This window comes from Lingula anatina, chromosome 1 (genome assembly GCF_051362555.1).
Source record: "Lingula anatina isolate TDL-2025a chromosome 1, LinAna3.0, whole genome shotgun sequence".
Lineage (NCBI taxonomy): Eukaryota > Metazoa > Brachiopoda > Lingulata > Lingulida > Lingulidae > Lingula > Lingula anatina.
Window position 1 is genome coordinate 51,070,379 of NC_141767.1, and position 22,994 is coordinate 51,093,372.

The following is a 22,994-nucleotide window of genomic DNA, read 5'->3' on the forward strand; positions in this document are numbered from 1 at the left end:
TTTTTTTTTTTTCAAATAATACATAAGACAAGTTCAGTACCAACAATATACGTTTAATCAGCAAAAACAGAATTAACAATAATTACTTAAGAACTGTAAAATGGATTCTGTTGCAATCAATTGCAATAAAACATCAAGTTAATTTTTATGCTTTCAAAATACAAATTAATGTATATTATCCCATCTGAAACTGCACAGTAGTGTTTGGTTAAGTACAGATTGTTTGACCAGGCCAGTAGCAGGCACTTAAAAAGGGATGGTTTTCTGAAAAAAAGTGTACCTTTTACCACAAGTTACAAGTACTTAGTACTTTAGTCAAAATTTTACCAAAGCAGATAGGTACTTGCTTAATTTGCATATTTAAATTGTAATAACATTTAAAAGGTTGATGTTTCTTGTAGAATAATAATAATATTGCAATATTAATGGTGCATGTCCATGGCACTGGGTAACAACAATAGGACATGGGCATCAAAATTTCAACATGGCACTGATGAGCACACTTTCTGCTTAGAATATGCATCATATTTTGCTTTATATTCATAAATTTTGGAAAAAGTAAGAGTAAACAAGAGTCCCTTAACTTCACAAATTTGGGAAAGCACACCGCGATCCTGAATGTGTGTGCCCCAGATTTAAGGGCTGTTAGAGTGTCATTTCAGATAAGAATTAAAAAGTCAAAAATACACAGCAATGTTTGGAAACACAAAATCGTCTGTTATAACAAGACAAATCCACCCTCTTTCACATGAAAGCACCCCCATTGTAATCCAACACATACAAGTATTTTGACAGACTTTCAAAAATGATAACCCATTGTTACCCAGTACTGTGGATGTGCACAATGTGAATACCCAATTTCCTAACACATTATTTTTCTAATGATCACTAAACAAAAGTTTTTTCCTCGTAAAAGTTAAAATTTATTTTGATTTAACAAACTAATATTGGACCTACATCATATACAAAATTGTATTGCATACCATTATTACCTTCACTATTTCCCTCTTTATATAGCAATCTTCATATCCATGAAGTGCTTTAAGAAGGCAGGAGAGTATTTGCTTCTATCTTTAACTTAAACTATTATGATTGTGTTTACTTTTAAGTTTATATTAAAATCAATGCATAATTTTTTTTTTCCACAAAAACTGTCAGCATGCAATAAGTTTCTGGCATAATTTTAACAAAGCCGACATCTATCTCATTTTTATCATCATTATTAATATATAATGTTTATATAAGTATATAATGTTTATATAAGTGTATAGGTAAACATCTTGAGCTTTTTTAACACAACTTCTGATATGCTTTTTACAGTGTCAGAAAGTTGCTAGTGAACTGGAATAATGTCAAGAATTTTCATGGCCAGCATGTCAAGCTATAAATATATTAAAGATCCCCTAAATGCTAAATATGATATAACTTAGGGCAAAACATAGACATCATTCAGAAAAAAATTACTAGTATAACATCATTCATTCGTGCATAAAGTCTTCAGTTTCACAAATAATTTTACCTTTTGTGTGCTTGTCCTCTTCATGCTCCAGTTGGCACAAAAACTATATGGTTGGAATATTTTAGGCAACAACATGATAACAGACCAGGATGTCTAAAACATTCTAAACAATTACAAAATAAGGCTGCCATGTGAATAACTCTAGATGCTGTTATTCATGAGTTTTTTAAATCTGTGACAGTACTACACTGTACTTCAAACCCCTGAACATAAGCATTTTCCCCCCGACATTAAAATCGTTCATCATTCATCTTGGCTCACAGTATATATATATCAATTTGCTACTTTTCCATCAAATTGGCATGGTCAGAAAGATTGTATTTATAGGTACGAACAGTATGCCAGAGTGAATCCAAGAACAACAAAAATTACTATACTTCTATTTTCCATATTTTTTCAAATGTAGACACATGAAAAATCAATAACTCAGGGTGCAAGTATACACTTCCAATTGAAAATACTTTAGAACTGGAATGTATGCAAGTGGAAACATTGACAATGTTGTTTAAAAATTTTCTACCACTTGGATTCATTGTCAACTAAAATCACTTCATTTTTGAATCATATCATAATTCCCTTCCTCAGGATCTTCATACACATCTGGATCTGCTCCTACAGTATAATAATCTTCAATTCCACCAACTACCTCTGCTTCATGGTATCCATCACCAGTACTATACATTAGGTCAGGGTCCTCTTCTTCACCACTGTTGGTTTGCAAGCGACCATAAGTAGCATCAACTGGTGGCTTTTTTCCCTTCCCAACCCTAATGTGGTCATACTCAACATCTTGAGCATGGTCACTGGAAACAACTGTCTTTTTACCTTGTGGAATCAGTACTGGGTTTGGTTTCTTTTTCACTGTCTTGTTAGTGTGCAATGCTGCTGGTGGTTGATAATGTTCCTCGTGAAAGTGATCATCAGTTTCTGCATGCCGTTTCCAGGCATTGTCTTGGATATCTTGTGGTTGGGAATATATTGTTCCTTCTTTATCTGGTTTTGGTTTCAGGGGGGGCTTTGGCTTTGGTTTGGGTTTGGGTTTGTTTTGTTGTTGAACTTTTAATTTGTCTTCTAATTCTCTGGCAAATCCTGTGGCCCCTTTACTACTGACCTTGTTATCTGATCTTGTGTACCTTCTGTCAGGAAGCTCAGGGGATGGGGATGTTGTAGAAATGGATGCAGTTCTTTTCTCAGCAGTTTGTTCTTTGATTTGTCTTAACCTGTCATTGATAAGCAAAAATATATCGTTTCCCTCCTTTGTAGCAAGTGAAAAAAGTCCTTCACCAGAGTTGCACTTTCGCCCTGCCTCAAACTGGAAGTTGGTTTTGCTGCGACCATACCGTCTGATAAATCTAAACGGCCAAATATACTCCACTCTGCCTGTGTGAAGATTGACCATGGAAATGTTCATGGCATTTACATGTAAATCATAGTCACCTGTGAGTCTACAGCGCCTAGAAACTTCATTGTCAACTATTTTTATTCTAAATACCCCAGCTGAAAAAAGAAGAGAATATCAAATGAAAACAATGTCAACATAAAGTATACACACACGAAAAAAAAAACAAAAAATAAAACTTGTAACTTGTAGATCACGAGGTTATTTATATAATACACTATATATATATATATATGTATCTATCTATACTAGTACATGTAGAACTACATTGATTTTATATTATTCCCAACAAAATATGTGCCAAAAATAATGTGCTGGGATATGGTCAAGTGTTGCAAATATTTAATTTTATAAGAAGAATTTTTTTTCATTTCAACATTTCAATTCTACAGTTTGACCTGATCTACAAAAACTGGAATCACGAGCTGAAAGAGAAAAGTGTGGGGACTTTCAGGACTTTTCTTTAAGTACTTTTCAAATTAATAAGCCAATTTCCTTCTTAAAAACTAGTCAATAACATTTTGCAAGAACATATGCGGTACAAATACTTACGATTTTCAGCACATGCATATAGTGCACTTTCATCAAAATGAGCTTCATCAGAGTTGAGACTAGTCATGGATTCTCCTTTTTGCATTGTTTGCTGACAATTGGTATAAAGAACTCCTCGGGAAACACAATTCTCAATTGTTCCAACCCACTGACGTAGTTCCTCCTCGCTGTCTGTTGAGAAGAGTTTTGGTTTAACTGATGTGCTAAAGGTCACTTGAAATATAAGTTCTCTTCCACCTGTTGTCTGAGTCTGCTTTATATTCTTAATATCTGACAGAAAGATTGTGCTTTTTTTAAGCTCTGGTCCCTTCTTTTCCTGGTCCTCATAGAAGGATAACCTTGGTGAATCCACACTAGTGCCTGCTGCATAGAGAACACACCACCGTCTAACCCAGGTTTTTCCCTGAAATGTACACCATCTTTTTCGTGAATCACCAGTTGAAGTAGTCAGAGGCAACTCACAAGTCAGTCATAAAAATAGGTGAAAGGATGGTAGCTTATACGTACACCACACCTTAACCAGACATGAACATTTTTATTATACCAGTAACTTCCTGATTACTATAAATTTACGACGTACATGCGATAAATTAGACATACGGCTTGATTCATTAACATACCAGTTTCCAAACAAGTCCACATATCCATCACGGAATGAGATTGAATCGAAGAACAAAAATCACGCAATTAATAAATATATTTTAACGCCAAAGTTTAAAACTGCATCCTTTCAGCAACCGCAGGTTGGGACTAATTTTTAGATCTAGAAAAAGTTGATTTATGATTCATCGGTGATAGTATATCTTTGGTTGACCGAAGGTCAGGAATAGCATGCTATCTATAATGGCCTACTTTACCAATAATTTCCTTGCTGGTTCGACTGGGGTCGGGCATTGACGGCATCAGAACTAAATGCCCTAGTACATGTATACGTCTGCGAAATTAAGGAAGTCTCGAAAAGAGTCCCTAAAATATTTTAACATTTGGGACGAAAAATCAAAAACATACCTTAAGTGGTGCATTCAGCCAACAAAACACGTATCCTTCTTTAACAGCCTCCACGGTGGCGTTTTAGCATATCACGGTTTGAATTTTTAGTTTTTATCAAGTACAAACTCTTAACAAGGAAGTAACGTGGAGAACAAGAAATGAAATTGTGAAGTATCACGGGTACCCGGAAGTAAAATAATCAATGTTAATGGATTTTAAATGAATATTTGATGATTTACTTATCATATAAAACTAACTTTAAAGTCGTCGCTCCGAAGCTCCTGAAATAGGAAATTTACGTACCTTTTGTTTTACTAGTCATTGACCCAATTTCTTTTACTCTATAGTAGGTCAAGGTCGAACGGTGGGCAACGTTGATGGCACGCTAATCTTGTGTTGTGCTTAATATTGTAGTTCATCCTTTTTTGAAAATGCCTGCTGGGCTCTGAAGTTCAAGCCTTAACTGTTGTTTTAGCAATGGAGAGAAAAAGGGTAGGCTCACTTAGTTTCTAAGATTATAGTATATAATTAATAACCCTTTCGAATATTTAGTATGGGTTTAGTATTTCAAAAATCGAAATACATTGGTACATGTACATGTACATTACCGGTACAATCCTACCCAGAACGCAATGCACATGATACCCTAGAACATGTAGACTACGCAGCTAAGGGATTGTAATATTGAATATACTGTTGGCATGTTATTTTTATAGCACCATGAAGAAGCAAGCAGCGAATCTGATGATGAGAATTATGTGCCCTATGTGCCACTTAAAGAAAGGCGGAAAAATGAGGTAATTTCACTGTTATGTGCCAATGTTGAAACTGCTTGCTATCTGTATATATAGGTTGAGCGCTTCAGGTAGTCTGCCTGCCTAAATGCAGAAGTTATCAAATCTTTTTCAAGATTATCTTTCACATTAAGGTGCATACTGCTAAAAGGCCAACCAATTTTGCTGTCATCAATGCTGTGAATAAACTAAAATGCATCAGTTTGACATCATGCAGTTCAGCTTTGTCACATTGAAATCATACACCCATTGAAGATCACTATAACCAAACTTTTTAATGTGAGGAAAAAGTCAAATTATGTTTTCTACCTGAAAACAATTAAACCACTGTTCAGAAGCATGAATTGATAAAAAGTTGCTTGTTCCATGTAATCAGGACTGCAATGCAAGAGCTTGTTTTTTTTTTTCTTTCTTTTTTTTTTTTTTTTTTTTTGGTTTGGAAAAAATCTTTTATGATACTGATCTGCAATGGATGTATAAACTCACAGTTGCATCACTGGTTTGTGAGCAGATGAATCTAACCTTATTCACCGTGCAAATTCCAGTGGTTAAAAAAGGTTGTCATTTTAGCAGTGTGTGACTTCAGAAAGTGAGAGGGAAGAAAAATATTTGAGAACCTCCTAAAATGGAGTTAATTTACTAGCTGAACTTCATTTTACAGTTATTTATACCTAACACATGTCTAAAACATTATTTTTTTCTTCCTTTAACTTACTGTGGGGAGGTATTGTACTAAAGTATCGGTGGACAGACAGAATTTTCAGAAATTGTCTCAAATGCCATTTTAAATCATTGGCTTTTATTTATTTATTTATTTATTTATTTATTTATTTATTTCCTAAATCATTTGTCTTTGTTTTGTAAAAATCTTCAGTGGAAAAACATTAAATCTTATGTAGTTGATTTCAGCCTCTTAAGTTTAGAACGTAAAAGTTGTTGATCTCATGGAATAAAAAGTGGTTTTCATGTCTGTTGTAAATCAACTGTCATGATTGTATTTTAGCATAGTGTTTCTATTTGCAGTTAATAAAAAAGCAAACCAAAACTGACATGAAATTTCTTCTTAATTCTTGCAGATTTTAAAAGTCACTAAGAAGCTTGGCCGAGCTGGCAGACTTCTTCAAGAAGAGGAAAAGAAGGAGAGCACAGATGATGGTGGGATGCAAGATGAAGAAGAAGAGATCCAGGTTGGTCCTAATGCCAACATGAGTCTGCTGGACCAGCACAGTGAACTTATTAAGAAGGCAGAAGGTAAATGTGGAACTTACATTTAGCATGAAAGCTATCTCTAAGTTTGTTCTTGATCAATGAAAAGCTGTTAGTTGCACTTCTTAAGCATTTGTTGCTTGACCCATTTGGCCAAACATGTACAGTTATACAGCAGTATTTATTTTATGTCATCTGTAGCTGGATGCTGCGTTTTTTAGTGAATTCTCAGTCAAACAAAATATTTTAATAGAAATGTTATGCCTGTTTTAAAACTGATTTGTAAATTTTCATGGACAACATTTATTCTGTTCTTGAATATAAATATTTTAGTGGAGTTTAGTCAAAAGTTTCTTGTTTTTCAAACTTTTAATGATTTTTCAAATATCATATGCATTTTAATTTCAGCTAAAAAGGAATCAGCAAGAGAAAAATTATTAAAAGAAGAAGAAAGAATATTAGAAAGTGTTGCTGAAAATAAAGGTATGCTATCAAATGTTCTCAGAAATGAAAAGTGTAGTCACTGTTTGAAAAATTTGTTAAGTCTGCTGTCTGAAACCAAAGGACATACATTCATTTTAAAAAATGGCACACTGATGTAAAAAAAAAACAATTTGAAACCAACTCTGTTTCTATTTCTCATGGTTTCTGTTTATAATTCAGCTCTCATGGGTGTGGCAGAATTAGCTAAAGGAATCCAATATCAGGATCCAATAAAAACTGGGTAAGAACAACTTTGAGTGCATTCAGAAAAACGGACTAATAGATCTGCGGATCAAATATGGTGACCCACTAAAAGCTTAATTTCCAATTAGACACTGAATAGATTCCCCGCGGGGAGTACACATCAAGTATTCAAGTGGGTCGGCCATATTTGATCCGATGTTCTGTTAGTCAAGTGTTCTAAATGGGATCTTACACATTAGTCTTTTTAATTATTATATGAAGGTGTATACCATGAAGAAGATGTTACATACATGTATTTATAGATAACTATAAACTATCTATAAGCAACTGAAAATAAAGTTACACAAATTAATCAACAAAGCTTTCTTTGCCATGGCATTTAAATTACAATAATTTACAGATGGACTCCGCCTCGTGCTATTTTGGCAATGCCAAAGGAAAGGCACCAACGTATGCGAAAAAAGATGGAAATTCTTGTTGAGGGAGAAGACATTCCTCCTCTCTGTATCACATTCAAGGTAAGAGCAGCTACTGAAGTGAGTCACTTCATATTCAAAACTCAACCTCAACATGTTTTTTCCCAAATAATATGAAAGTGAAAATACAGGCCATTCTGAATGACTTTGAGTAATTTAAAAATCATAGCATCACCTGCACTTCTATTAAATAGGAAATGAAGTTCCCACACATTATTTTGAAAGCACTGAAGAAAAGAGGAATAGAAAAACCAACCCCAATACAGATGCAAGGTATCCCAGTTGTGTAAGTATTGCCTTTCAAAATGTGATATATTGTATGTGGCTGATTTGATTTGTAGATTTATTCATGTGTAACATTATCTGCATCACAGGTATTTGATCCCTTACCTTCTTATTGCTTTTACAGATGATAAAACAGCTGGATCTTTTTCTACTGCAATTAACGGTTAATGGTAAGGGTTTGTAGTAAAAACATGATCAGCAAGCACCATATTTCTGACTTTTTCTTTGCAACCACCTTTCCAGATTAATGGGCCGAGACATGATTGGTATTGCATTCACAGGTTCTGGAAAAACTCTGGTATTTGCATTACCTATTATCATGTTTTGCCTTGAACAAGAGAAAAGATTACCATTTGTGAAAAACGAAGGACCATATGGACTCATTGTCTGTCCATCAGTAAGTGTCAAGAAAATTAATCTCCAATAAAACCTTGTTAGTTGTCTCTTCTGTACCTTAAATGTCAGAGTAGTTACTAATCCAGTGAATGTGATTTGCATACATGGAGATTCCAAACATATGAAATGGTATCACTTATGCTTGAAAACTACGTGACTGCAAACATTTGCCATTTGCTAACTGTTCTAAAGCCACTTTACTGTTTGAAGTTTTGCTGGGACATTTATCCTGTTGTTTTATGTTTCATGAGTTCTAGGTTTAAGGAAATTATTTACACCATCCATTGCTTTTGAGAATGTGAATTTTTTTTATATATTCTTGATACAGGGATTTGGTTTGTGGAAAAAAAAATTTACTTTTAATTATTTTAAAGATGACTATGATGCAACATTAAACTTACATGTACCAATTTGCTTTTGTTTTTCAGCGTGAACTGGCCAAACAGACAACAGAAATTATCAATTTCTTTAGCAGACATTTAGTGGAAGATGGTTACCCTGCATTGAAGTGTTTGATGTGCATTGGAGGAATGGCCATCAAAGAGCAGTTAGACATGATAAAACAGTAAGATTACAAACACTTTTGTCCATGTGTTAGCATGTGTTCACATGCCCACACACACTTATTTTATTCGTAGCTACACAAACTTAGTACCAGTTCATATGTCAGCAAAAATTAATTCCTTTCAAAGCGCGTTTAATATTCATTACCACTGTTTAAAGCGTGTAGGAAATGAGGTTTAGTGTTTAACTGAATCTTCATCTTTAGGGGTGTCCACATTATTGTTGCCACTCCAGGCAGACTTATGGACATGTTGGAAAAGAAGATGGTTAATTTGGATATTTGCCGATACCTTTGCTTGGATGAAGCTGACAGGATGATTGATATGGGATTTGAAGAGGATGTCAGGACAATTTTCTCATATTTTAAGGTATATAGAATAGTGACAGCACTCTCACATGATTTGAGAAATATGTGATGAGATTACTCATATGGTACCCTTAAGCCTTAAGTTCCTTTTTATTGTTTTCACGATTAAAGAGAATTCATAGTTTTAATATTTTGTAGTGTATTATGTTATTATGCTATTATGCTATATAATAGTATGATCTTTTAATGGTTTGTTTTCTTGATCTTCAAACTGATTTCAGAATTGATGATTATCATATTTCCTGTACAGATATAAGGTAAATTTCATTTTGATTTTCAGACATTCTCAAGTGTCTCACTCTGATTTAATTTTGATTCATTTTCAAATTTTTTATAGAATAAGAAATTGTATCTAACAACTTGCTTTCAGGGCCAGAGGCAGACATTGCTATTCTCAGCCACTATGCCCAAAAAAATCCAAAACTTTGCCCGCAGTGCCCTGGTTAAACCAGTAACTGTCAATGTGGGTCGCGCTGGAGCTGCCAGCTTGAATGTGACACAGGAGGTAGAGTTTGTGAAGAATGAGGCAAGAATGGTCTATTTATTGGAGTGTTTGCAGAAAACACCACCACCTGTAAGTAAACTTTATTTTTTCAACATTGTTACCCTTGATAAAATGTGACAGAAATTAAAATTCATTGCAAATGTTTTCCCCCCATGCATTTAATTTAAAGTCGGCCAGTTCCTTGTTTCTCCATATCAGACCATAGATTGCATGATATCAAACAGTTTCCGAGTGGGGAACAGTAGTGATTTTTGATAACATGTATTAATCTTTTTTTCTTTTCAATTATAGGTATTGATATTTGCTGAAAAGAAACAAGATGTGGATGCTATTCATGAGTACTTGTTGCTAAAAGGGGTGGAGGCTGCAGCCACCCATGGCAGCAAAGGTAATTGGACAGAGGTTACTTATTAACCATGTTGTTCTAATAACTGATAATATTAGGATGCATCTCAGGTTTTTAAGGCCATATCATGGAGAAAAAAATATATATCTTTGATGTTATGATTTGTAGATCAAGAAGAGCGCTCATGGGCTGTTGACCAGTTCAGAAAAGGTGCCAAAGATGTCCTGGTGGCTACAGATGTGGCTTCCAAAGGTTTAGATTTCCCTGACATACAACATGTCATCAATTATGATATGCCAGAAGACATTGAAAATTATGGTATGTGAAAATGTCAGTCATTAATTGGATGCTGAAAATGTCGGGCAAATCTCTTTTGTTCCTTAAACGTTTTTTAAAAAATGAAAGTTTAGAGCCTGCATATTCTTTGTATGGTTTGCAATTAAGATTGCTTGATCTATTATACTGAAAAGATACTGATGTGGCTATACACATTGCATGATTACTTATAATTAAGAGAATACTTTTGCAAAGAAAACGATGCCTGTGCAACTTCCCATTACTGTTTTATTTCCCTTTTTAAATTTGCAGTCTTCACCATATTTATGGTTTTCACTTTTTTTTATACCCTCTGTTTGTTGATAATGAAACTGAAGATAGCACGATTATATGAATTTCAGTTCACAGAATAGGTCGAACAGGCAGGTCTGCAAATAGAGGGGTGGCAACTACTTTCATCAGCAAGGCCTGTGGTGAGTCCTGGATATATATATATATATATATATATATATATATTTTTTTTTTTTTTTTTTTTTTTTTTTCATAATAAATGATCTCAGTGTAATGCACCTGAGATTCACTGACTGGTTTTGTTTCCTGTTGTTTTCACAGCTGTAAGACTTGAAGATTTTTCAAAGTATGAGACAGTAAAAACAAACTTCTCAGGTAAAATGAAGGAAATTATCTCCATTTAATTTGGGGCTTTTTCTATTTGCTTTTATGCTGACTGCTTTCTGTTGATCACCAGTAAACAAACTTTCATATTCTGATTATTTGACTTCTTTGTACCCATCCAGATGAATCCACCTTACTTGATCTGAAGTACCTGCTGATTGAAGCTAAGCAGAAAGTTCCACCATTCCTGGCTCAATTGGAGGCTGAAAGTGAGAAATATCTAGAAATTGGAGGTAGGTAATGCAGGTGCTCAAAATCAAGTTGGTGTATTTCATTAGGGTATTCAAAGGAGACAACCACATCTCTTCTTGGCCTTTTATACTTAGAATTAACCAGGGGTGAATTTTTGATAACCAGGGGCGGATTCAGAGTTATTTCCTGACAGTCTTCCAAATTATATTTATTGATTCGTTCTTCATTTTTGACCGTCTTCCAACAGAAAAAAATTAGATACCCGCCAATGTAAACTTAAAAATCTGACCGTCTTCCAGAAGATCCAGAAGACGGCCTAAATCCGCCCCTCATAACGGGACTTAATGTTTTGTACAAGCAAAGCAGTATAAATAAGCAGTAAAAGTTCTTAAAGGATTGTATCAGCTATGATATCTTATTCCATCTTTTCTCAAGGTGAAGTTGGTTGTTCATACTGTGGAGGACTGGGTCACAGAATTACAGATTGTCCAAGACTGGAAGCTGTTCAGAACAAAGCTGCACAGAACATAGGCAGGAAGGACTATTTGGCCTCAAATGCTGCAGACTGGTAGCACCTCAAGGGAATTCCAATTCATTTCAAGGGAGATGGCCTAGATATAATACTTATGACTCTGAAGGCATTGTATTTGCCCCTGGGACAGGCCCCATACACACAAGCTAAGGCAAATAGCATTGGTAAAGTGAAGTTGGGACAGCGAGAAAATTTAGATGCGTCCGATTCTGCTAATTAAGAAAGATTATGACAAACCCGAAACAAGCGGACCAGTTACTATGCCATGTAAAATGACTGGAGACAGTTGTATGGCAAAAACCAATCTTTAAAGCCTGATTTTGGTCTTAACAAACCCTTTGTAGTAAAGGTTTTTCACAGCTGGAACTGGTAACTTAGTGCACATCCCCACTTTTGATGTAGTTACCTGTGTATTAACTTTTACTGTTAATATATCGTTTTACATTTTTTAAACAAATGCTGAACATTTAAGTCACTTTTCAAACTAAGCACAATATAGTTGAAAGGTAAAGTAGAACAGATGTTAGTGGGAAACTTGTAAATTAGATATGGATTTCCTTAAGTGTAATGTGCACTGCCGAATGTGCACAAATTGTTGCATCAAAAATCATTCAAGTCACCAAATCAGGGTTACTAGAAATGTCAATTCTAAAATTCTACAACTTTTTAAGCAATCACACACATTTTGTTAGCAATTTTTCCAATTTCTGTGGATTGGCACAAATTTCATTGGCTTATCTCAGCTTTTTTGTAAGCCAGGCATGTGATGAAGCTCTACTTATGAAAGAAATCTCACATCATTGCAGTTTTATTGCAACCAATCAAACATCTTTCTAACAGATCTTACTCAAGCCCTGTACAATCGTATAATGCTTTGAAAAAAATGACATTAAATTTAAGATACTCTACCTTTAATTCTTCTGTAAAATAAAACTTGTACAAATAAATTCTTTTTTATGTATATGTTTATTCAATAATTTGTTTTTGGCCACCATATAGTAGAAATCTTGTAGATGTGAAGTAGAATGCCTTGGTCGCCATTAGAAAAGACAATTGTGCAATAGGTAACAAAACTTGAAAAAATAACATGACCAGAGTTTCCATTCTGATTTCTACATATAACAAGCACGGTTCCATGAACCTATAAACCTTTTCTGAACTGAAAATTTTTATCATCTAGATTGTCGACTTCCACATACTGCAGAGAAAGCATGACATAACAAGTACCCATTTAATTTCAAAGATCCTCTTTCCAGCCAATGGTATATGCTCTTTCAAAACCAGGCACTTCTCTCCATACTATGTGCATCACACCTACATCTTCGTGTACTTTGCTGAACACTTATTAGGAAATTTCTGTGAAACGTTCTACATGAACAAAAACTTAAGAAAGCCCCTCCATTTAATTCTTGCCTCAAGTCTCCTTTTTAAGAAGCAATGTTTTGATCTTGCACAAAAATTGCACATAATAAACTCTGCTACTGGAGCACAATTTGCGATATTTTACATGCATTTACAGAATGCACAGAAATCCAAAAAACATCTACATTGTAACAGTTAAGGCTGCAAGGTTCTTCTTTGCTCCCCAATAACTGCTGAGGTAGTTGCCTACATAAGTGTTACAGCTTTCAGTATCAAAATTCCACCTGGGCACAATTCAAAATCGTAAATGCTATCATTTACTTTTCAAGACAGTTTTGAATGCATTACTACAGATGCATACATGTAAACGTTATTTATACTACTTTGTGTAAAAAGTATTCACTCAATGAAGGTATAATTTCAATGTTTATGCTACATCTGCCAAAAGTGTTATAGCACACATACGTAAGGTTTTGTAGGGTTCAAATGAAACACTGGACTCTTCACCAGACCAACTGCACTTGTAGTTATATGAATGCTCTAAAATCTTAAGTCCCTTCTCGTCTCTGCATAAGGCACCCTCCCCCTTTGAATACTCCCAAGTTTCAATCAATTGTGACCAAAAATTGTCATCACATTGGAATACTTAAACAGCTGCTCCCAGAGCACTTTACATATATAACATATCATGCCGTCACATTAAGCGGTTCAAACACCCGTTCTCTTCTAGAGGGTTCAGATCCAACTCTCCTTCTCGGAATTTGGATGCTTGGTGCGATCCCAAAATCCACCATCTAGGCAGAGCGCTGCAGTCTGGGGAGCAACATAATCACTGCTCCTCAGTGTAGTAAGGCAAGTCACATCTTTGCAGAAAAGCAACTATCATTTGTAAGAAAAAATCCTAAGTTTCAAAGTCACTAGTCTTTGCTTTGGAAAATATACAAATTGTTTGTAGCTGCTACTGCTATTACATTTTCTGATGGATGCCAGCCAGCATGCAAGATTTTCTTACTAAAGTCTAAAGAGTCCACACTTATTTCATCTTTCTTTCTTTTTCCACCTGAGCAAACTTTCCTAGGTTTTAATACTGTCCTTGGTTTCATATTTTCTCGAGATGCTTCCAAAGTTACATCCCTCTTACTCTCCCTATCAAACATGCGGAAGAAATTGTTGTAGGACCCAGTCATGATGTGCCTAAAATAGCAATGAAGAAAATATATGAGAAACTGCAGCAATAATTAACATTATAGGACCTATTTTGGGCAGCAACCCATTGGCCATTTTACACTGATATCCAACTGTTTTATAAATGCAAGATTAATTTGATGGGATCAAAACGTATGTGGAATGAAAATTCAAAAAAAAAAAAATTGTTTAGGACATTATGTTTGCATAATAAGAGTGGCATTGAAGCCACATTGGTTGCCAGTCCCGTTCTACAAAGCTCAGAGAGAAATTTTGTTTTCAGGCCAAACTACCACTTACTTAATCACAGATCGATTTCTACTTTTGTTGTGTTTGAATTATTTTCCTTCAAAAAATATCTGACAATGAAAGGTCTAAGGTTTGTGCAAGTTTGACAAACATTTCATTTAAAAACAAGCAGAACAGAAGAGCAATTTTCAAAGCATTAAAACATTACCTGTCATCACCACTCCAAGCACACTCAAACTTGTCAAAGATGCAGTCATTTTCATACAGTGAGCACAGCTTACTACGAAGAAATTCATGTACAGGGTATGTTTCTATTGGCTTAGAGTCCATATTCAGATCCCAAACTTTGACAGATAAATAATCACGAGATATTAGGTATCTGCCACTATGACTAAATTTGACATCTGATATACTGGATATAATCTCTGAGAAGAAACTTCGGTTAGTTGGATCCTCTGGCTCTTCAAATACTGCAATAGAAATACAGATATTGACCATACGAAAAATAACTATCTCTCAGAGAGAATAATGATAATCAGATCAATTTACAATATTGGATATTTAAATAAATTAACATCTTTGCAGGTAACTATCACCTAAAACTCTTTTTTTAATGCATGTAACATCAATGTCTGCAGGTAACGGGGCCTGTAATGTACTGTTCATCCATTCAGGCACGTTTACCCTACACTTCAATATGCCTGCCGCTATCATTATGTCATAACACAGCATAGTTAAGCCACACAAATGTCTTGACAGGCATGTCTTCAGGAATATATCAAGGCTTACCAAAGCAGTCCTTGAAAATCATACTCACATTTTGTATGTTGATCACAAAGTGCCCTGGACCTCATGTCACATAACCTTATACTGCCCTTGCTACTACTATATACAAACACGTTACACATGCTTGGGTGGAATTCTGCTGCAGTTATCACTTCATTCAATTCTTCCATATTAGCTGGTTTAATATCAACAATGTCTAAAAATGCTGGTTAAAGAGTCAAACAAAATTTGCATCTTTTAATTATTCCATATTTTCTACAAAGATGTTTTTTTAATATAAATATTCTCCAAGTCTAATCTGCACATTGTCTACAAAAAAAAAGAATCATACAATCTAAAATGCAATAATCAAGGATACTAAAACTTTGGTCGGTAATCTCAAGGTGCCACAGATTAATCCTAAGGTCATCTGCAGACATATAAGTTTCCTGGTCACTGTTGACAGAAATGGAGTTAATATGGTAGGTGTGTGCATTAGCAAACACACGACGTGGACTAGCTTCAACCATCAATTCCATAGGTTTGAGAATTGGCACCCGCAGTGCTTTTACAGATGTAGGGTCTCGCAACATGCCAGTCTCATCCTTTGTGTTGAAACCTTCTGGTCGCTTGTCTCTCTCTGAAATCTTCCATAATTTGATTGTTTTATCTGAAACAAAAACAAGTAAAGGTTGTCTAAGAATATATTCAAACAGAAAAATGGACACAGTGTCTACCATTATTAAATACATCTGTTTGCAGGTGAAAGGACCTGCAAAGTACTGTCCATCCATTCAAGCACATTTACCCCACACTTCAATATGCCTGCTGTTATCATTATGCTATAACACAGCACAGTTACACCACACAAATGTCTTGACAAGCATCCCCTTGCCAAGGCCCTTATAAAATAAAACAAATTGTTTATTTCTTTTAAATAGTTTCAGACACGCTCCTACCATTTGTTGAAAGCAAGAAATTGGCTGGATTGGCTCTCCTTAACCATCTTATTTTGTTGATCTTTTCTTCAATTTCTAAACTCTTCAAGTAATCAAACTCTGGTTCATGACTCTGGAAAGTGCTATACACATTGTATTCCCCACGATGAGTCTGGTTGGCTTTGCCCTATGAAATGCAAAAAAAGCTTTTGTAGTGTTATTAGGGGACTACTGCATTTTAGACTGCATTCAGCCTGAGCCAGACCAACTAAGAATGCAAACAGTCTAGCAATCTTTGACAGGCTGATTATATATTTAATTATACTGCAGCTCAATATATTAACTCTTGTCTGTGATGCTTTGAGGCCATTACTTGGTTTAACTTGTACTGTATGTGAATGGCAGATAAAAAGTAGCAGCAAGTCAAAAGTGAATAAAAGAATGTAGAAAGCAAACCCATTTAAGTCTTTAAATATCTGTTCAAAATTATCAAAGGCTAATAAATCTCAACTTTGAAATCAAAACATACATATATCAACGACTGGCTGACTCCAACTACTGATTTGTCAGGAAGCATATCTTACAGTTGGCATAAAGTAATGCACATAAATAACTCTGGTAGCACAATCAATCATTTTATAAAAAAGATCCCCAAATCTTAAAAGTTGTACTTATCCATTAATTGGAAATGTGCACCATTTCAAATAGCTACTCTATTTTATGCATAACCGAAGGAATAGTAGGCTTTTGTCCTAAGATAACACTTAACTAAAGCTAAGCAAAGGATAATGTGGCACTCTTTATTATACAAAATAGAAGTTGTGGTTTTCGATTCTAATTATTCTATTATGAACACCATATCTATGTGGACTGCTTTTTAATGGTTATTTTCTCATATCATACAACATCATAGTGGCAATGACAGAAATACCAGGATATGGACAAAAACATCAGTTACCAGGAATGGTGTGATGTATAAGACAAACAGTTAGGAAGAATAGTGACAGTAGTAGTACCGAAGAAAAGATTGTTGCCACTTGAAAATATTTTTTAAATAACTCATTATTTACTAAAAGGAACACAAACAGTACAAATGCAACTAAAACCACATACTGTCGCAACTTAATATATATATATATCAGTGAAGTTGGATTGTTACAATTCTGTGGGAATACTGTTCACACACAGAGCACGACCAGGCATTCCCTTACTAAATAGTCAGCTGCTGACCACCCTTCAGATGTGCTCACCAACTCATCACGCTGGAATATGACAACACGTCCTCCCTTGTCACCCGTGGCTAAGAGCTCTCCATCATGGTTGAATTCCACACAGGAGATGATGTCAGCTAGAAAGAAAGAGGAAAAGGTTACCCCATTTAACAGATACTAATACATAAACAAAACACAGTAGATGTTGAACCGTTGATGCTGATGGATTGCTGCTGGTTTATTGGATTTACAAGGTTTCAAAGGCAGATTGTTCCAAGGACACATTTGCATTGGAGACCGTTTAACTGTGCAGGGTGCAAATTGAGCAGCAAAGATCTTACTCAATGCCACTGTTAACACAATATTTCTACTTCTGGGACATCAATAAACAGAGAATCATGGCTAAAAGCATCTAGATCAATCATTTTACTTTCATTTGCTTGTATGATGGCCTCTACGTTCAAGTCAGCTACAAACTATAACTCATACTGTAATGACAATAACATCTCTGTTTAGGAATGAAACATTACTAAGTCACTTTATACAAGTCAGCATTTAACTTCCCATTAATATGGCTCATCCCACTCAATTCTGCAGTTACTGATAAGTTGCACTATACTTAAAAGTAAACAGGAAGCCTTTATTTTTTCATCATAAAGACAACTCTATGACCTTTACAACCTAGAGCACCTATCACTGAACATTTGTCTGAGATGATGCCATCATTATGGCATTAAAGACAACCTTCATTATATATCTTATGATACCCTTGCAGATTCTAAAAAAACAATTTTGTGGCAATCTGTGTAATGTTCGTACTTCTACAAGATACTAGGATACTAACAGACAGGTGCAAGCCATATGTCTAGGGGACTTGCTCAATTTCTACATACTACTCTACAATTTAACATATACATGACATTGCAATACTACATTCCCCGTTCCATTCAGTACTTGTTTCATTCTATCATATCTAATTTTCACGAAAGCATTACAAGACATCTAACAATGGGCAATAAATATCTGATGTTGTTTTTGTCAAAATAATCCAATATTACAATAAAATTATTTGACTTTTAAGTAAATGATTAAAAATTATAAAACATGCATAATGATGTACACTTGGACTTATAAAATGAGCCACACTTTTACTGCATTTTTTAGTTATTTTTATTAGGACATGCATGCCAGATTCATTTGTAATATAACATCATTTAAGTCTTCTTCAGTAATACAAAGTATTCTCCAAATTAAGAATGTATAAGGGAAGAATGCAATTTGAAAACTTGGAAGCACCTACAATGCAGACCTCTGCTATGTGAAGAGGCCTTAAAACATTCTTCAAAAAATTCTTTTACATGATAAATACTAGGAGACCCTAATTCAGTTAAAATTGTAGAACATATTTCTTTACCAAATAAATATGGCTCTATTCTAAAAATTTATCAAAATCTATCCATTTACAAACTATTGTCTACAAAAACACAACCTTCTTTTTTGGCAGAGGTAAACATCAAACAAGCCCCTTCACTTCTTTCAACTGAGGCTTACACTCACTTTTTATAAATGAACTGACATTTTCATCTTCAAACAGAACCGTAACATGACAAACAAATGGGATTTACAAGACATGACAGCTCTCTAAACCGACAGTTGCATGATAGTAAAGGTACATATCTGATTTAACTAGACATGTTTTCTTAAAATAAATGCGTTTGATATTAATTTAGTTGACGGGAAGTGTTTCTTAATAGTACTTAAACATTCAATCACAAGACTACAGTACCGGCTGAAACTTGGTACCCACCTTCAGTAACATCTTCTTCTACTGTGCCTTTGACCTGAGAAAAGCACCACTGAATATCACCCCCATTCGCTGAAAATAGAAAACAAACGGTTATACAAAATGCAAAATATGACATCTTTATAAAATCCAGAATTCACGTTGACGAAAGAATGTATTCTTCCTGTCGGTGTCAGTGTCAATGGGGTGTATGGGGAGTAGTTCAATTTGAGGATGCATTTACCACTATACCTGTCATCATAGAGCATCAGTTTGTGGTTTCTGCCACAAAAAAATCCCTGATGTAGGCTTGGGAGTTGAGCAAATTAATCAGTAACCGCTGTTAGGCACGATGGTGGCCGATTTGAGACTCACTTCCCAGCCAACGGAATTTCAAAATGGCGCACCTCGATTTCATGACGTCATTACTATGCATCCCGTAGGATTGTGGGAATGGAAGGAAAATGATGGATGCGGTGCTGTACACCCGTGAGATAAACTTATTGATTATAAATCATAAATGTAAACGGGCGAGTAAAAAAATAACTTTGAGTAGAATGCATTGCAAAAAAAAAATGCTGTATACATATGACTAAAATATCTGTTACTCAATCACAATGACGCACATAGTTTTGATATGAAATTATAGAATTTTTTATCAGTTTATAGGCCTAATCATTATATTTATTTCATCATTATCATTTCCTAATTTAAAATTTCAACTTTTGATTTTTCAGCAAATGGTCAAGATAAGGGGCACAACTGTAAAAGTAACAAAAAAGAAAAACTGAAAGAAACAGCCCTACCGAATCAACCTATATGTTGGTAGGCCTAACTAGGCCCCTATCATACTGCCCTATAGGCCTACTGAATTCTTATAGTAGATAAAGCACTTCAGGTTAAAGGCTACTGTACAAACTACACCCTTCAACGAACTCATTGTCAAAGCTGCTTACAACCAAGATAGGATTTTAGTTACAGCATAGTCAAATCCGGGGAAGGGAGGAGGCGGGTGCAGATTCGCTTAGTGTAGGGTGAGCGTACAGAGTGGACTTAATTTCTGACTAGGCCTACCCTCCTCTCCCACCATTCTAATATGTTTATATCCTCTCCTCGACATTATATTCATCCCACTAAATGCCCACCAGAAGCACATAGTGCAGTTATAACATGTTAAAACAGAACAAAAACAAAAAATACCAATACCAACAGCATCATAAACTAAGCTCCTTTTTATTTGATTATTTTTTTACGTACGTTAAGTTTTTTTCATCATTTAATTAGGCACGGGTTTCTCGATTTTTAATATGTAAAATAAATACAAAAATCTTACTGCACTGAGAGATTCATGATATCAAAAAGAAAAGGGCACCCACCTCCCCCTAGTTGACAAATTCTAAAAGAAGTTAACAGTGTTTTTGAAGAGGGATAAATACTGGACGTTTTGCATTATTGGAAACCTTGTTTATGAATTATATGAATATGTCACATCTCCATTTTGATCATTGTCGGTGCAGTGTCCAGTATTTGAGACAAAAACAAGCACACCCATTTGGTTACCAGCAATACTTACTGAATGATTTAGTTTTGTTCACTGCTGCGTTGAACATTCCGCCAAGCTTCGACGTTAGATTAGCCTGCCTTAACATTGTAAAAGCCATTCCCGGGAATTCACCAATAGCACAATTGTCGAACATGTGGGCCATTGTAAAGCCTTGCTGTTCTCCATTCTCAACCATGCCACCCTTACTAGTTTCTGTGGTTTACAAGCACATGAACTTTCCAGTAATTACCACATAAAATACCACAGAGGTTCGCTCAGTAGTACTGCGTCTTGCTATATTGACTGCCCCTGTAAACCGCTCCGAGGGCCTGCAACGTTTCAGTTGTGTTTTGGTGCAGAGAACATGTGCACACTGTCCTTGTACTAGTGCCAATCCCAAAAGTGAGTTTGAAAGGGGTCTGTGTCAGATGTGGTTCTTCCCAAAGCTGGTCTATGAATAAATATCGGGAATAAAAGATATAGATCGCCGAGTTGAGTGCTACGGTGTTCGGCGTGCTAGCAGTGTTTTCGCACCGGGGCAGAAAATCGATGTCCCTTTATCCGTTTTTGCGTACTGCTATCCTTGGTGAACCGACCATGAATTTGTCCGATTTGGTTCACCTTAACTCAATAGAACGGTTCTTGCAAACCTATATGTACGATCCAATTATTCGCCAGTAACCTCGTCCGATTCTCTTCCCATCTTCAGATCTGCTTGTCAATGTCATTAAAAGTCCTAGTTGCAATATTTTACTCTATTGTATTGGGGTTAAGTTATGATTCATTGCTCTTACACAGTCTGGATTATCTGGATTACAGCTATTGAGATAAATAACGCTCAATGTCGTTATTGTGGGATGTTTGGGATTAAATGATTGATTCACAGAGTTGGAATAATAAAAGCTTAAAGATCAAGGCTATGTCCATACCTGATCGATTATATTCCTAGGGCATAAATCCCAGTGTTACGAGCATGCTGACTACTCACGATATCCGATACGAAAGAGAGAAGATCAATATTTTCGATCACAACGTTTAAACTGTTTACTCTGGTGTAACAACAGGGCTCCTCTTTTCAACACTAGAATAAAAGCATATAGGCTCCTGAGTTCTTGACAAACATATCTATCAATTATTCATAATATTATTATGTGGAGTAGCAAGCTGGTACGACATGATTCTGCTAACAGATCGAAGGAAGACGCGGTCTCGGTCACCCTACCGGCCCAAAGACATGAATAGCGATCGATTGAGAAAATTGGATTCTAAGATAATTCAATCATTACACTGCTGAAGAAATATCCGACAGCAAACCTGCCAACACGTCTGGAAAGATCAGTTGTGCCGTAGAGAAATCGGATTATAATGTGAAGTAAATCTGCTCCGGTCATGTCCAGTACCTGAGAACGAAGCCTAATATACACTTGCTCCCATACCTGGCAATTGTTCCAGCAGCTTAATTCCCTCCTCATTTCACATCATAGGGTATCCATGCCTACCGATTTCATTCCTCAGAAAAAGGACTATTATTCCCGCGAGAGATAAAATCTATGAAATATGTTGCTACCTACTCGGCTTTCCACACATACGTTTCAGAGTTGACGCATTACGTATCTCAACGCGCTGTAGGGTGCAGTTCACAGGGAGTTAGAGTGGGGGTCGAGTGCCATTTTCGAAAAGTAAACATATTTTCTCTCTGTCCTCTTAAGAGGAGACAACTGTATGGGTCAAACACGTTTCACCAAATACGTGTGTAAAAGGGTAAACATATATCATTGAATTCGCTTGAGGGTTGTATTTTGGCATGCTCTTTTTTTTCTGACGTCACGCATACTGGTACCTGTAAACAATTCCTACCATGTTATGAGAGTTTGTGGCCTCAGGATCTCGTGTTTACTAATAGTGTGTTTTTTCGGCAAATCAAGCGCGTGTTTTACGACATACTCGTAGATGCTAATTAATATATACTTGTGAAAATTTTGTTTATAAGGGGTAAAATCTAAGGAGGCTGTTTTTGATAAACGTTCGTATCCTACCTGATCTTTCCAAGACTGGCCTGCGGAATTTTTACACAACACAGCGACTATAGGGCACTATACATGTAAATTAATTCAGATGATTTGGTAGGCCTATTAGATAGCATTTGTGACACGAGTTTGCCGGGCGGACATGCACCTTTAAATACACCCGACATACG

General features: G+C 35.5%; 3 protein-coding genes across 9 annotated transcripts; 1 reads left to right on the plus strand and 2 right to left on the minus strand.

Annotated features, from left to right (window-relative positions):
- Positions 1-32: 32 nt before the first annotated feature.
- Positions 33-4,917, minus strand: LOC106153702 (uncharacterized). Of its 4 annotated transcripts, none has more exons than XM_013527731.2 (3): positions 4,764-4,917; positions 3,471-3,873; positions 33-3,016 (listed from the first exon to the last, which is right to left on the minus strand). In XM_013527731.2, the coding sequence occupies exons 2-3, from the start codon at positions 3,553-3,555 to the stop codon at positions 2,070-2,072; spliced, it is 1,032 nt and encodes a 343-aa protein (XP_013383185.2). In that variant the 5' UTR covers positions 3,556-3,873; positions 4,764-4,917; the 3' UTR covers positions 33-2,069. The 4 variants fall into 4 exon arrangements, with proteins under 4 accessions (XP_013383185.2, XP_086858573.1, XP_013383188.2 ...); XM_087002447.1 differs by lacking the exon at positions 4,764-4,917 and adding an exon at positions 4,479-4,735; XM_013527734.2 differs by lacking the exon at positions 4,764-4,917 and adding an exon at positions 4,328-4,448.
- LOC106153700 (putative ATP-dependent RNA helicase DDX41) lies at positions 4,785-12,722 on the plus strand. Its single transcript, XM_013527726.2, has 16 exons — positions 4,785-4,952; positions 5,177-5,257; positions 6,331-6,505; positions 6,869-6,943; positions 7,124-7,184; positions 7,548-7,665; positions 7,818-7,909; positions 8,152-8,305; positions 8,733-8,869; positions 9,074-9,236; positions 9,606-9,809; positions 10,032-10,128; positions 10,255-10,404; positions 10,764-10,835; positions 11,160-11,270; positions 11,665-12,722. Exons 1-16 carry the CDS (start codon positions 4,938-4,940, stop codon positions 11,799-11,801), a joined length of 1,842 nt encoding a protein of 613 aa, XP_013383180.1. The 5' UTR covers positions 4,785-4,937; the 3' UTR covers positions 11,802-12,722.
- LOC106153701 (serine/threonine-protein phosphatase 2A 55 kDa regulatory subunit B beta isoform) lies at positions 12,709-22,343 on the minus strand. Of its 4 annotated transcripts, none has more exons than XM_013527727.2 (8): positions 20,828-22,343; positions 19,279-19,347; positions 17,472-17,608; positions 16,282-16,447; positions 15,702-15,992; positions 15,375-15,539; positions 14,766-15,027; positions 12,709-14,317 (listed from the first exon to the last, which is right to left on the minus strand). In XM_013527727.2, the coding sequence occupies exons 1-8, from the start codon at positions 20,991-20,993 to the stop codon at positions 14,041-14,043; spliced, it is 1,533 nt and encodes a 510-aa protein (XP_013383181.1). In that variant the 5' UTR covers positions 20,994-22,343; the 3' UTR covers positions 12,709-14,040. The 4 variants fall into 4 exon arrangements, with proteins under 4 accessions (XP_013383181.1, XP_013383182.1, XP_013383184.1 ...); XM_013527728.2 differs by having other exon boundaries at positions 17,511-17,608; positions 20,828-22,326; XM_013527730.2 differs by lacking the exon at positions 20,828-22,343 and adding an exon at positions 19,507-19,697.
- Between the last annotated feature and the right edge of the window lie 651 nt (positions 22,344-22,994).

Coding starts and splice junctions, on each gene's coding strand:
- LOC106153702 (XM_013527731.2), bottom strand. CDS start 3,555: ATGCAAAAAGGAGAATCCATGACTAGTCTCAACTCTGATGAAGCTCAT. Junction 3,017..3,470: donor ATATGCATGTGCTGAAAATC/GTAAGTATTTGT, acceptor TTCTTTTTTCAG/CTGGGGTATTTAGAATAAAA.
- LOC106153700 (XM_013527726.2), top strand. Junction 9,237..9,605: donor CAATTTTCTCATATTTTAAG/GTATATAGAATA, acceptor ACTTGCTTTCAG/GGCCAGAGGCAGACATTGCT. Junction 11,271..11,664: donor GAAATATCTAGAAATTGGAG/GTAGGTAATGCA, acceptor TCTTTTCTCAAG/GTGAAGTTGGTTGTTCATAC.
- LOC106153701 (XM_013527727.2), bottom strand. CDS start 20,993: ATGGTTGAGAATGGAGAACAGCAAGGCTTTACAATGGCCCACATGTTC. Junction 16,448..17,471: donor GGTCAGCAGCTGACTATTTA/GTAAGGGAATGC, acceptor TGCATTTCATAG/GGCAAAGCCAACCAGACTCA. Junction 15,993..16,281: donor TTTCTTGCTTTCAACAAATG/GTAGGAGCGTGT, acceptor TTTTTGTTTCAG/ATAAAACAATCAAATTATGG.